This window comes from Ochotona princeps, chromosome 1, assembly GCF_030435755.1.
Source record: "Ochotona princeps isolate mOchPri1 chromosome 1, mOchPri1.hap1, whole genome shotgun sequence".
Taxonomy (NCBI): domain Eukaryota; kingdom Metazoa; phylum Chordata; class Mammalia; order Lagomorpha; family Ochotonidae; genus Ochotona; species Ochotona princeps.
The window spans coordinates 117,598,266-117,612,520 of NC_080832.1; the positions used below are offsets into that span (position 1 = coordinate 117,598,266).

Genomic DNA, 14,255 nt, shown 5'->3' on the forward strand with positions numbered 1-14,255 from the left:
GCACATATAAGAGTTCAAAGAATTTAAGGAATATGTTACACAAGCGAAAGCAGCAATAAAGCAAATCAAGGCTGATATATCAGAAATGAAGAACACAGTAGAGCAAATTAAAAGTACAGTGGAGAGTCTCCAAAATAGAATGAAGCAAGCAGAACAAAGAGTCTCAAAATTGGAAGATATTTCCTGTCACCAGGGGGAACAAACAAAAAGCTGGAAGCAGAGCTGGATCAGGCCAAAATAAGTATTCAAGAATTGAAAGACAGTATTAAGAGACCAAATATAATAGCTATGGGAGTCCCAGAAGGTGCAGAAAGAGAAGCTGGTTTTATAAATATATTTAATGAAATAATAAGGGAAAATTTCCTTAATCTAGAGAAAGAACTGGGAAACGAGTTCCAGGAGGGGCACAGAACTCCCAACAGGCTTGATCAAAAGCAATCTTCACCAAGACACATGATCATCAAGCAATCTTCAATCGAACATAAGGAAAAGATCTTTAAATGTGCACGTGAAAAAAACCAATTGACATATAAAGGAATGCCAATTAAGCTCACAGGAGACCTATCACGGCTATTCTACAGTCAAGAAGAGAATGGAGTGACATATTCCAGATTCTAAAAGAAAAAAAAACTGTCGGCCCAGAATAACATAACCAGCAAAGCTTTCTTTTGTCTTTGAAAATGAAATAAAAAATCCTCCACATTAAAGAAAAGTTAAAGGAATATGCCTCTTCCAAACCTGCCCTACAAATGATACTTGAAGATGTTCTCTTGACAGAGAAGAGGAATAGCACCTACCCAAACCAAAGGCAAATGGGAAGAACATCCCAGTAAAATGGCAACAGAAGACTAAATCAATGAACAACCCATTCCTAAAATGATAGGACCAAATTACCACCCATTCATATTAACCCTGAAAATAATTGGCTTAAGCTCAATCAAACGTCACAGATTAGTAGACTGGATTAAAAAACAAAACACATGTATTTGTTCTCTAGGAGAGATACATTTCACCAACAAAAATTAGCCTAAGCTATATCTCATGGATTTTGATGTTTTTGTTTTTTGTTAGTTTCATCCCTTCAAAACAGTTTCTTGTGATTAAATTATTCAATGGTTTATATATCATACAGTAGCATCATTTTCTTCAAGAGGGTTCTCGATTTTCTTTTTCATTTCTTCAGCTACACGTTAGTCATTTAGTAGCATGTTATTTAACCTCTTGGTGTTGTTAATTTCTTTTTTCTTCCTGTTGTTGATTTTGTTTTGTGGCATTTCATTTAAGGGGTTGTATAGTAGCTGTGTAATGGAGACTGTCATATCTAGTAACATGTTATTTAACTTCATGGAATTGTAAATTTCTATTTTTCTTCCTATTGTTGATTTTGTATTGTGATTTTTCATTTAAGGGGAAATACAGTAACTATGAAATGGAGACCAACATATCCAGATGTGAGGATACAATAAAGTATCCATCTCTACTTCCAGACAAAGTGGACTTACAATTAAACTGTTTACTATACCTTGACAATAGGATGCTGGACTCTCTGCCATTGTCCATGTCCCCAATGTTGGACATATGACTGTGTATGAAGATCTATACTTTAGTAATGATATAGAGGAACTTGGTGGTGGGGGGGAATTGGGTGGGTGTAAGGGAAATCCCAGGAGCCTATGGAACTGTATCATAAAATGATAATAATAATAATAAATAAAATATCAAATAATAAGAATAAACTAATGCAATCACAATAGAGTATGAAGTTCAGCAGTGACATACCAGTATGGCTTCAATAGCTGTGACAAATGTGTAGCAGTAAAGTAAAATGCTATCAGCAAGGGAAAATGAGTGTGGGATGTGAGTTCTGCACTGGCTGCAACTTTTCTGTACTCCTAGACATATTCTACAAGAAGAGTGCCTTAAGGAAAGGACTAGAAAGTGGGTGTGAAAGTGACTTGCTTTTCCATATTCTTTTTTTTTTTTGTCAGAGTCCACAATTTTTTTTAATGAAGTCTAGTGACGACATAAGTTAAAATTTTGTGCTGATGGCCTATGTCCTGCACCTCAGTCCCTCCAATGAGTTGGCAAAAGCACCGTTTACTAAAGACTGATGTACAGCAGTTCCCCAATATAATGTTTCCAAGTAGCTGCTTCTAGACAATCCTCAATTCTAAGTTAGTCTAAGGTGGTAAGGAATCCAAAAGTCACATTTTACTTGTTACTCTGGTCATGCTACTTTTCCAAGCGCCTGATCTTAAAGACCATCAATCAAATGTGAGAAGCGGTAAATATTCAACAGCAACCACACTAACTTGCCTTTCAGTAAGGCAGCAGTTTAGATACAGGGAATATTTCTTAGGTCTCACAGGTAAGAGCAGAAATACAGACACTTTTGTCCACCCTCGGCTCTCTTGCTTTTAGCAGGTAAAGAACACAAACCAGAAGGTGGGTTGAGTCCTACTTGGTTCTGAGTGCTTTTCCTGGTATTTAAGTATAAACCCAACCTCCTAACGGGTTTTGAAATTTTGTGAAAAGTGGAACGTGAGTCTAGTCCAATCCTATCCTTTAAAAGGGGGATAACAGGGAGAAGGTTGACTGAACTGGAAATTACCATCCACATCTCAACAAACCCAATCACTTTTTATTTAACCACACAAAGCAATCTTGTTTAAAATCAGGACTGCAAAACAAAAATATTCTGTCAGCCGTTCATGATCTGAATTTTGATATAGGAGAATTAAATTATGATGGACATTAAAAAAGTCATGAGACATTTCTGTTTTGTAATAAATAAGGCAGTGGCCAAGCATTACTCATTAGTGGCCTTTTGGAGATAAGCTATCGGGTCTGCCCTCTCATTCTTCTTAATGTCAGCGAAGATCTTCTTGGTGCCCGGGATGCACTTCTTGGGATTCTCCAGGTACTCCATCAGAGTGTCCTCCCCCCAGGGGATGCCTTTGTTCTTGTTGGCATCTGTGTAAGAGAAGCCGGCCGCTTGCCCGGTCTTCCGCCCAAACAAACCATGGAGATTGGGTCCGGTCTTGTGCTTGCGTCCTCTTTCCACGGTTTGACACTGGGCACACTTCTGAACAAAAATCTTCTTGCCTTTCTCAACATCACCCATTGTTGAAGTTCGCGCTGGTCGTCCTCCGCGCTCGAAAGGTCGGCCCTCAGAAGCTGGACGTCCCGCTCTCTGCTTTTCCATATTCTAGGGCTACGGTATGAGGTGGGGAGGAAGGGGTCTGTGGGGAAAAAGGTTCTTTGCTAATCTTCTGTTCTGCTCTAACCCCTGGGCACTGCAAGGCTGCTCACAGTGTCTTCATCCACGCTGATATCCAGCCCCACAGCTCCAAGCTATGCCTGAGTTGCAGCACAAATCCCTGGGTCAGGACCCCAGGTCAGCTTGGATGCTCCTCCATGTATCCACAGAACTGAACCCAGAAGACCCAACTCCTAGGGGCGTCCTAGTGATGCCAGGAGCAGAGTAGGGCTCTGCACACAAGAGGGCGCTCCTGTGCCATGTTAAGTTCCAGGGCTGTTCTTTACAAGGCCTGCTCATGCAAGTCTCTTGTGACCACAGGACAGTCAAGTCTCCAAGTTGGAACTGCCTGTTCTCTGGTCAGAGGGGCACCCCATAAAATTATGTCACTTGCTGCTGTTGCTACCTCCTGGAAGTCAATCCCCACTCTCCAGCCCTAGGACAGGTGCCCTGCATTGGGATAGCCACAGCCCTCAGCTGCAAGCTGCCTTTACTCAGACAGTGGGAACTGCTGTCAAGAAGCTGGTCCCAAGAGTAGCTCCCAGGGCTTGGTGGGGCATGTAGCTGGAAGCTAGAGTGAGTTACAGGGACCCCATGTTTGAGTCTGGGCCGGGTGTCTACTTAATGATCCAAGGAATCCTAGTGAGGTACCTTCGTATCCCCCCATCTCCCCATTCCCAGCACTAGATGCTAGAACATTGTCCCTTTTGAAATGCAAACCTGGATCCCTTCCAAAAAGTCCCACATCACCCAGGAGCACCCTGCATCTTCTTTCCTTTCATAGACCCAAGTGGACAGGGACCTGCTGTCTAGGGCCCATGGGTCTCGCTCCTTGCCAGCTTCACTCCTCGGGTCTGAACCTGAATGTTATTTCCTGGTCCTGCCAATGGGCCTTAGGATCAAGGGTTCCTGGATATAGAAAATTCTCTGCAGGGCCCCTAGGCTGTGTCTGGACTTGCTCAGGATGAATTCCCCATGGCCTTCTGAATCTGAGTTCTGCATTCTTCATGCCTGGTCTTTGTCCATGAAAAGTAGTCTGCATATATGTTTACTTGTCTTATTTCTTTTTTTTTAAGATTTATTTTATTTTGGAAATCAGTATGGAGAACACTCAAACAACTCAAAATCTACATACCATATGACCCAGCAATTGCACTCCTAGGAATATATCCAAAACACGAGAAACCAACATGCATCCCTATGTTCATAGCAGCACAATCAGTAATTGCAAAAACCTGGAAGCAACTGAAACGCCCATCAGCGGAAGACTGGATAAGAAAGCTGTGGTTCGAAAGTGGTTAAGAAATCGCATTTATTTTTAACATGTTGACTGCTCAATACCATGTCAATTAATTCCATAATGATGTTAAGTGTGGCAGACGGTATATTAGTGCTTTTATTTGACCGGGATGATACTCTGCTGTCTCTGCCCTCAGACCAGAGAGGGTAACCCAGTAAGTAGTTGGATTTGACTGGACTGTAAGATGTTGGACTCTATGCTTGGCATATACTTGCAAAGAGGGAATTTCAACTGAACTTGAACTATGGTTATGCAACAAGGTGGAGGAATCCACCATGGGGGGAGGGTGGGGGAAGAATCCCAGATTCTATGTAATTACAACACAATGTAATCAATGAATAAATTTAATTAAAAAAAAGCTGTGGTTCATATACTCCACGGAATACTATTCAGCTATTAAAAAAAACAAAATGCAGTTCTTTGTGGCCAAATGGGCTCAACTGGAAACCATAATGCTAAGGGAAATGAGCCAATCCCAAAAGGTTAGTTACCACATGTTTGCCTTAATTTAAGATGATATGATGTCAATATGAAAAACAATATATGTAAAATGTGGGCCCGGCAGCATGGCATAGCAGCTAAAATCCTCGCCTTAAATGCCCCGGGATCCCATATGGGTGCCAGTTCTGATCCTGGCAGCTCCACTTCCCATCCAGCTCCTTGCTTGTGGCCTGGGAAAACAGTCGAGGACGGCCCAATGCTTTGGGACCCTGCACCCGTGCGGGAGACCAGGAGGAGTTTCCAGGTTCCTGGCTTCAGATCGGAGCAGTACCGGCCGTTGCGGTCACTTGGGGAGTGAATCATCGGACGGAGGATCTTCCTCTCTGTCTCTCCTCTCTGTCTGACTTTGTAATAAAAATTTAAAAAAAACAATATATGTAAAATGTAACATTATATCAACCTCAAACAGCCTATCTCACACACAATAAGATATTGTGAAATAACCAATGAACCAACAATCAATGTGAGTCAGACTGCTTGTGATCTACATCAAAGAACTGTAAAATCTAATATACTTTTAATACCCTATGTTATCCCATAGCTGGGAAGGAAAGCAGAGAAATCTTTCATCCCCCTAGAATGTATAAGGAAGACGTGAAATATAAGCTACCAGGACCATAACTGGTAACTGATAGACAACAGACTCGAATCAGCATTAGAAAACAGTTAAACTACAATGGCATATAAGGGGAATTAAGAGCAGTCATGACAACCTCTTAACAGGAGGTCATATTCACAGAGCAGGGGGGACCCCAGAGTGGAGCAGGGGGACAGGAGGAGGCTTGTATGCCAACCCTGAAGACTCACGGATTCTCACCAAGGACTGTCAGTACAGGCACCAAGGACTACATCCCAGCTGCCAAGGAGACCATGGGGAATTGGAGTACCTTCGGAGGCCAAGAACTCTGAGGTCATCCACTCCTGCTTGGATCCACCACATGGGATGAAAGAAATCCAAATCCTTCCTCACAGGATCCAAAGGCGTCAGAACAACAGCCAGGAGCACTGAGCAGTCCGCAGAAACAGAAGAACAGTAAACTTCCTTCCGGACTAGGGAGGGGAGCTTTCTCTGGTCCTTGCCTGGTTCCAACTTTGGGTTCCCACCCTCTCTTGCAATGACCATCAGGATCGCTCCAGAAACCCCTCAAGCAAACAAACAATCAAAACTTTAGAATAGACAGAGAACAACAAGGAAAGCTTGGATTCAAACAGGAAATGGTCAGCGTGGATTCACTTATACCTTACTAGGTGGGACACAAGGATTATTTACTCCTCACTAGGGCATTGAGGATTTCTCTGCACGTCCCTCCTAAAACTGTTCTGCACCTAAAATGTTGACATATGTCTTGTTAGAGTTTTAAGCCAGTCTAGACTACCCGGAAAAAAAAAAAGCCAAAGTTATGCTTCAACGCTATAAACTGCTAAATACTATAATGAAAATAGACGCAAGACAGTTGAATAGTAATCTATAGCCATTTTAAGGTGTATAGAACCCGGCTGTGTATAAACTAAACTTGAAAGGTCAACGAAGATGTCACAGGATGTGGTAAAGAACTTGCATTTTTTTTTAAACATGTTGGTTACTCATTACTATGTCAATTAATTCCATAACATTGTAAATTGTTGCTGATGTTAGGTTGGGGCTTTTAATTGATGGGGATGATACTCAGCCAGCTCTACCTTCAGACCAGAGATGGTCTCTCCAAGAAGCCGTTGAACTTATCTGGACAATAAGATGCTGGAATCTATGCTTGGTATATGCTTGCAATGAAAGAATCTCAACTGAATCTGAACTGTGGTAATGCAACAAGCTGGAAGAATCCACCGGGGCGGGGGAGGGTTTGGAGAGGGGATGGTGGAATCCTAGTACTTATAAAACTGTGTCACATAATGCAATGTATTTAATTTTAAAAAAAGATTTATTTTATTTTGATTACAAAGTCAGATGTACAGAGAGGAGGAGAGACAGAGAGGAACAACCCCCCTCCGATGGTTCACTCCCCAAGTGACCGCAGTGGCTGGTGCTGTGCTAATCGGAAGCCAGGGGCCAGGAGCTTCGTCCGGGTCTCCCATGCAAGTGCAGGATCCCAAGTCTGGGCTTTCCCTGTTTTCCCAGGCCAAAAGCAGGGAGCTGGATGGGAAGTGGAGCTGCCGGAATTAGAACTGGTGCCGATATGGGATCCTGGCGTGTTCAAAGCGAGGACTTTAGCTGCTAGGCTACCGCGCCGGGCCCTATTTGTCTTATTTCTTCAGCTGCAAGGGCTGTCGGGTTCTCGGGCGAGCACTCTCTGTCTCCCTTTCCCTCCTTTATATGAGCGTTGAAAGGATAGAGCCATCCCGCAGCCTGTTTTACTCCCCAAACGCTAACAACAGCAGAGGCTGGGCCAGGTTCAGTCGAGAACTTCTGGGCTTCCAAGTGCTTCACCCAGCGCCCGTTACCTCCTGGCGTGCGCAGCCTCTGGAAGCTGGAACCGAGAGCGCCGACCCCCGACAGGGACGCGAGCTCTTGACCTTGCCAGGTCCCGGGGCAGGTGGGAGGTGGCCTGCCGACTGGGAGGGAGCGGAAGCAGGCGGGGTCTGGGCGGGGTCGCCGGTCGCCGGGCCTGGGCGTGCTGGGCCGGAGCTTGCTCGCCGGCGGTCCCACCCCGGACCGACGTCCCTGCCGTCGCGTGAGTGGGGCGTGGGGGGTTCGCGCTCGCGGCGGGAGAGGATGCTGGAGGCGGGCCGTCCGGGGCTCCGCGCTTCGCTGCCCGCGAGGGGAGATCGCGCTCCCCTGGTCGTGGGCGAGTCCCAGCTCCAGGGACCCCACGGGGAAGCCCGGGCTAGGCGGGAGTGTGGTCCCGGCACCGAGGCGGGGTTGCTGGCTCCGGCAGAGGCAGCCGGGACCCCGAAAAAAGAAGTTTCAGAGCCAAGAGGGCCTTGAGCGCCCGGCCGGAGGGGCCGCTTCTGGACCCACCACCATGTTCAGTGCGGAAGCGGCACGGGTGACCCCCAAAGGTGGGCGAAAGCGCCTTCGGGCGGCGCGGGGAACGCCCGCGGCTGGAGGCCCCGGCTGGGGGTGGCGCAGGAGGGACCCCCAGAGGCCTGGATGGTGCGTTGGGTCAGTTTCAGACCCGCAGTGAGGAGCGAGCTCCCGGTGTTTGAGTTTGAAGAAAAGCAGAACCCTGGAAGATGGCGCCACATTCCCCGAGATGACCCCGCGGAAGGGTGGGACCGGACCTAGGTACTGAGAAGGCCGCCTGGGGCTGCAGCCTCCGGAGACGCACCCAGGCGGCACGGGGAGCTCTGGACCCTGTGCCGGGGAGCAGTGAGGTGGGCGACGCACGTGGGGCCGCCGGAGGTGAGAGTCAGACCCTAACCGAGGGCATCTCCCACCATCCACGTGGGGTTGGAGGACCAGGGCCAGCAGTGGTCTTCCCTTCCAGGGATCCAGAAGGGCAGATCCTGGAGCGTCCGACCGTGGAGGCTAGTTGCCCTGTGTCTGGCTGAAAAATGGGAGCAGAACCTTGGCTCTGCACAGCCCACCAAACGCTCTTGAGCAAGGGAGGAAAGGGGAGACGGAGGGCAAAAGTCAAAGAGAAGGCGCCGACAGGTTTCCGTGTTTATTCTCTTCTTTCCACAGAAGAGAGGAGAGATTAGAGGAGTTGTTGTCAATATAGTAAGCTTCTGGGCAGGAAATGTCCAGGGGTGGGGGTAGGGCTGGAGGGTGCAGGCAGGGAATGGCATTCCTGGCTGCTTGAGAGCCCTGAGTTGTTGTGTGGTTGCCAGTGTCCCCGCCATCCTCTGCTGCTTTCCCAGGCCATTAGAAGGGAGCTAAATCGGAAGCAGAGCAGCTGGGACACAAACCTGGTGCCCATATGGGACGCTGATGTCGTCGTTGGTGGCTTTTACCTGTTCCGTCACGACACTGACCCCATTGCAGCAATTTTGATTTTACCATGGTGTGAGGTCATCATTATTAGCAACTGTACTTTAAACTGTGCTTTAGGGCCCGGCGCAATAGCATAGCGGTTAAGGTCCTTGCCTTGAATGCACCAGGATCTCTTATGGGCGCTGATTCTAATCCCAGCAGCCCCACTTCCCATCCAGCTCCCTGCCTGTGGCCTGGGAAGGCAGCCGAGGATGGTCCAAGGCTTTGGGACCGTGCACCCATGTGGGAGACCCGGAAGAAGCTCTTGGCTCCTGGCTTCGGATCGGCTCAGCTCCAGCCGTTGCAGCCACTTGGGGAGTGAATCATCGGAAGGAGGATCTTCCTCTATGTATATCTGCCTTTCCAATAAAAATAAATCAACCTTTAAATAAGTAAATTGTACTTGAAATTGTAATCTTGGCTGGCTGTTTAAGTGCTCTCTTCGGATGTTAAGCAGCTGCTGCGCCCCAGTCAGCCCTGTAATCACAAAAGGAATCGACCAAGGCTCCACAGAACGTCGTGTTCCTGAGCAAAGATGCCAGCAAGGTTAGGGGTGGGTTTTTTGTTGTTGCTGGAAAGGCAGGGAGACAGAGACAGCCAGGGATTTCTTATCTTGTTAGTTCATTCCCCAAATGCCTGTAATAGCTGGGGCTACATCAGTCTGAAGGCCGGAGGTGGGAACTCCAGGTCTCCCTGTGAGTGACAGGACCCACATACTCGGGCAGTCACCTCCTGCCTCCTGGGGTGCAGCTGAGCAAGGCGTGGGAAAGAGGAGCAGCTGAACTCAAACCCTTGGGCATCCAAGGCAGCTTAACAGCTACATCACATATCTGCCCAGGCTAGGGGAATTAAATGTGGGTGTTTTTTTTTCCTAATGGAAAATTTCAACTTCCAGTGGGTTTTTATTCAAATATAACCACCATTGTAATTTGAGGAACAGCTGAATATTAAAATGCAGGACAGAATTGTAAACATTTGGTTTGGGTTCAGGAAGGGGGTCTCTGAGAGTGTCGTCTTTGTACTCTTCCAATACAAATCACAGAGGAGACTCGCTCAAGGCGCTTTGTGATGGAGCCAGGCATGGTTATCCCAGGCAGGAGTGCTTTTTCTCATGCTATTGAGTCTGGGATTTCCCACCTACTCTTCTGAAAGTTGCTCAGCATCTCTGTATGCCGGATCCCTTAAGGTCAGTAATTGTTACATCCGGGGCACTCCCCAGAGGTTCAATGACACAGAGCAGGTGTTATATAAGCCTTGGTATTCCTTAGCCAAAGAAGGGAGCTATTGTTGCTTACTCTTCTAATTGCTTATTTGTCTTGTTTCTCTCTGGCCTCAGGTTTCTAGAGGTGGGCACCAGCCAGTAGCCAGAGACGCAGGACCAAACAGAAATCAAACATCTGGTTCCCAGCCTAGCACATTATAGGATCGTGGCAGCCGAACCAAGAGTGACCAGGGCCCTCAATTCTGCAGCCCAGGCTTTGAGCGAACAACAGAAGTTCTCAGTGATGACAGAGGAGAATCTAGACAGTGAAACAAAGAAGGGAGGAAGCCCTTCGGAGCCAGAATCCGCATCGAAGCCAGGGGCCTTCCCGGGGCCCCTCCATCTGCCTGAATGTGGGCGGGCAGAGAGTGTCCAGAAGGAGACCAGTGTGCCCTGGGGACCAGGCCAGGAAGGGAAGCTGGAAAGAGGCCCCAGGAATGAGATGGCGTCTGAGCAGCCGACCCTGCAGGTGGACGAGGCGGCAGATGTGGTGCAGGACATCGGGAAGAAAGACAACTGGCGGAGTGCGTGGGTGCAGGTGAGGAGCCCCAGCTGGTACCCAGCCCCGACTGTGGGGGTCCTGTTGCTCATTGCCCTGCCTGCAGGTCCTCTGGACTCTCAGTGGGCTCCAGGCTGAGGGGTGGCCTGTCTCAACTCCGCCCCAAAGCTCCCTGAACTGCTCTGTGGAACACTCCCTGAACTTTGTCAGGATGGTGGCCTTTTCTTATGTATCTTCAGTCTACCTCCCTTTAGTTTCTCTCCCTTTCATTACTCCTTGCTGCGCATCCCGGTCGCTGGCTGTAAGTCAGTCTTTTCTTCGTGCTGTCTTCCATCTGGGGTTTGCTTGTCTGGGTTTGCAGCTGTTGGAACTTCGAGGCTCCAGTGGGCTTCTGTAGACTTCCCAAGGCTCTCCTGCTCTTCCAGAAGCCAGTCACCTATGAGGATGTGGCAGTAGACTTCACGCAGGAAGAATGGGATTGTCTAGATGCCAGCCAGAGGGCCCTTTACCAGGATGTGATGGCAGAAATCCGTAGGAACCTGGCATCTGTGGGTGAGAAGCTGCTCCCTGTCCCTCCCTGGCTTTGTGAAGTACCTTCTAGGCTTGGGTCATTAAGTTGGGGGCAGAAGAAGAATTCAAAGCACTTGTAAATGTGCTGGCAGTGTTCTCAGATCTGTATATTTTGCTGTTCACCCAACCCATAGTTGCTAAGGCACTCCGTGTGCCAGGCACCCTGCTAGGAGCTGGCCTTTGTATCTCCATATCCCAGACTGTGGCCCTTCAACCAAGGATACGGGAGGTAGCCTTTTGTCCCCGTACGATATGAAGGGATCAAGTCTGAGATTAACTCACCTCTCCCATTCCCACTAACCAGCCAGCATCTTTCCGACTAAACCAAATGTGATCACCGACCCTGAACCAAAAGCGGAATCGCAGAGAGCTGCTGTCTGTCCCCCGAACGGCAGAGGCCTCGTTGCAGGTGAGAATCACAAGGGAGAGATGGCAGAAGGTTCAGGACAAACCCTGCCTGGGTGGGGAGCCCACTGAGAAGGTCAAGGCTGTGCATTCGCCACCACCACTCCCAGCTCACACGTGTGCAGCCTGGTCACACTTGGGGCTAAAAGAGGCCTGAGGTCATTGGCTCTAATTTCTTGGTATCAAGATGAAGATCCAAGCAGATGCTTTCAGTTTCTAGGTCCTGAGAGAGTACACGGAGGTGGATCGCGTCAGTGATCTCTTTTGATCAAGAAATTCCACACAACAGAAAATTGAAGCAAGGTTGATAAACTTGATGATGTTCCGTGGGGGTAGAGTAAGGAGTTGGGAGAGGCCTCAAGCCACACTGACCACATCTCCTGGACAGTCCTGGGGTATACTTCTCATCCCAGATGGATCATGAATGGCATCTCTTTTCACCCTCCAGTCTCCTAGTTGTCATGATGCCGTAGTCCTGCTTTAGGCACTGGAGATACGTTGCAAGACCCCTGATAGATACCTGAAGCCATGGGTAGTACACAATCCTGTCTACTTGTTCTATACTTTCCCTATACATTCCTATGATAGAGTTTAATTCCAAGGTGAAGCACAATGAGAGCTTAAATTAGAATTAGTAATAAAAGACTATACTGTGAGTTATGGGAATATGGCCTTTCTGGCTCAAAATATGGAACTTTCACATATTATTTTTCCACTGCAGGTAACTGAAGTCTTGGGTAGCACATCAATAGATGAGGGACTGTCGTATGTTGTGTAGTCCTCTGTGACTATCTGAGGTATAGCCATAGTGAGACTGGGAAAGAATGGATTTCAAGAAATGGTCTTCTGTGTTAAAGTTTAGATCTCTGACATTGTTCAAAGATTCCAGTTGAATAATTTAGTTTCCTTACAATTTGAAAAAACATAGATTTTCTTCTCTAGCTGGTAAAGTCTGAGGGTGAGGAGGAAAGGAAGCGGGTAGTAGCTTGGAGTGTTCAAGTAGTCTCACGGTCAGTTTTGCATTGTTATCCTCACTCACTGTAGGGGACAAGAAGGATGAACTTCAAGAGCAAGGACAGAGTCAAAGAGAGGAGGGAATGAGCGATGACGTGGTATCCCTTGCTTGCACAAGCAGAGACCAGAGTCCACCTTCTGCTCCAGCTGGCTCTCCGGACAAGACCCCAGGGTTGCCAGCATCCCAGGCTGGGTCACCCTTCCCCTGCCTCACCTGCGGCAGAAGTTTCAGCAAGAGCTCTTACCTGCAGAGCCACCAGTTTGTTCACAGCCCCAAGCCCACTAACAGCTGTAGCCAGTGTGGGAAGCTGTTTCGGAACCCCAAGGCCCTCAGCTACCACAGACGCATGCATCTTGGGGAGCGGCCCTTCCGCTGCCCGCTGTGCGACAAGACGTACTGTGACGCATCTGGTCTGAGTCGTCACCGCCGCGTCCACCTGGGCTACCGGCCCCATTCATGCCCCGTGTGTGAAAAGAGATTCAGGGATCAGTCTGAGCTCAAACGTCACCAAAAGATACATCAAAACCAGGAACTGGTAGCTGGGAATCAGGAGCACCTGGTGAGGACTCTGGACACTGAGGCTAGATTTCAGGTTCCCATTGTCAGAAAACAGAGGCCTGTGAATACAAACCAGGCACCAGAGCCCAGGACCCAGGAACGTGTACTTAGAACCCAGGGTCCTGAGACCGGGAACCAGGTGATCGCTAGAGGAAATCAGACAGCAGTTTCTACAGCCCCAGAGCCTACATGTGGGACCCAGGCATCTGACACCAGCTCCCCCTACCTGGATCCCAGACCCAACGCCCTCCCAGCGAAGCCCTCAAAATTCAAAATCTTCATTTGCCCAAATTGCCCCTTGAATTTTAACAAGAAATCACATCTTTCCAGACACCAGCAGACCCACTTTCCGGAGCAGCCCAGCCGCTGCTTCCACTGTGGCAAGTGTTTCGGCTCAGTTTCTAGACTGGTAGAGCACCAGCAGGTGCACTGGACACAGAAGATCTACCGGTGCCCCATCTGTGACGTGTGCTTTGGGGAGAAAGAGGCCCTCCTGGGGCACTGGAAGAACTCTAAGAGCCAGGAACGGTTCCTGGGAAGCTCCCCTCAGTGCTGGGTGGTCCTGAGCCAGTCACTTGGCTTTTCTCAATCTGCCTCCCCTTTAATTGTCAAGGACCAGAAGCCTGGAAGAAGCGAATCTCCTAGAATACAAACTCACAGGGGTGGGGAGGCGAGGAAGAAGGTGTGCAAATGAGATGAGGCCTCAGAGGAGGTAAGGGGCTGGCAACGCACAGAAACAATGTTTTCTGACTAAGGGTTGACCTTGTCTTTACTGTTCCTGAGAACTGACCTCTGGGGTCGGCTGGGAGAGAGGTGAGCAGGGAACTAAAGCAGTATCAAAAAGGAAAAGCAGGTGTGCGCGTGGAAACTTGTGTTATTAATAATTAGCACCTAATTTGTTTCTCCATGTCTGAGACCATCAGGTCGTAATCATTGAGTGGGACAGTGGATAATCTGACAGGTGTGAAGATGGAGAG

General features: G+C 48.3%; 2 protein-coding genes across 2 annotated transcripts; one reads left to right on the forward strand and one right to left on the reverse strand.

Moving 5' to 3' along the window:
* Nucleotides 1-2,601: 2,601 nt before the first annotated feature.
* Nucleotides 2,602-3,195, reverse strand: LOC131480811 (cytochrome c, somatic-like). The gene has a single exon (XM_058666922.1). It carries the CDS (start codon nt 3,122-3,124, stop codon nt 2,810-2,812), a length of 315 nt encoding a protein of 104 aa, XP_058522905.1. The 5' UTR covers nt 3,125-3,195; the 3' UTR covers nt 2,602-2,809.
* A 4,463-nt stretch (nt 3,196-7,658) lies between these two features.
* ZFP57 (ZFP57 zinc finger protein) lies at nt 7,659-14,255 on the forward strand. The gene is made up of 5 exons (XM_004598417.2): nt 7,659-7,729; nt 10,307-10,769; nt 11,156-11,282; nt 11,605-11,709; nt 12,750-14,255. The coding sequence occupies exons 2-5, from the start codon at nt 10,476-10,478 to the stop codon at nt 13,970-13,972; spliced, it is 1,749 nt and encodes a 582-aa protein (XP_004598474.2). The 5' UTR covers nt 7,659-7,729; nt 10,307-10,475; the 3' UTR covers nt 13,973-14,255.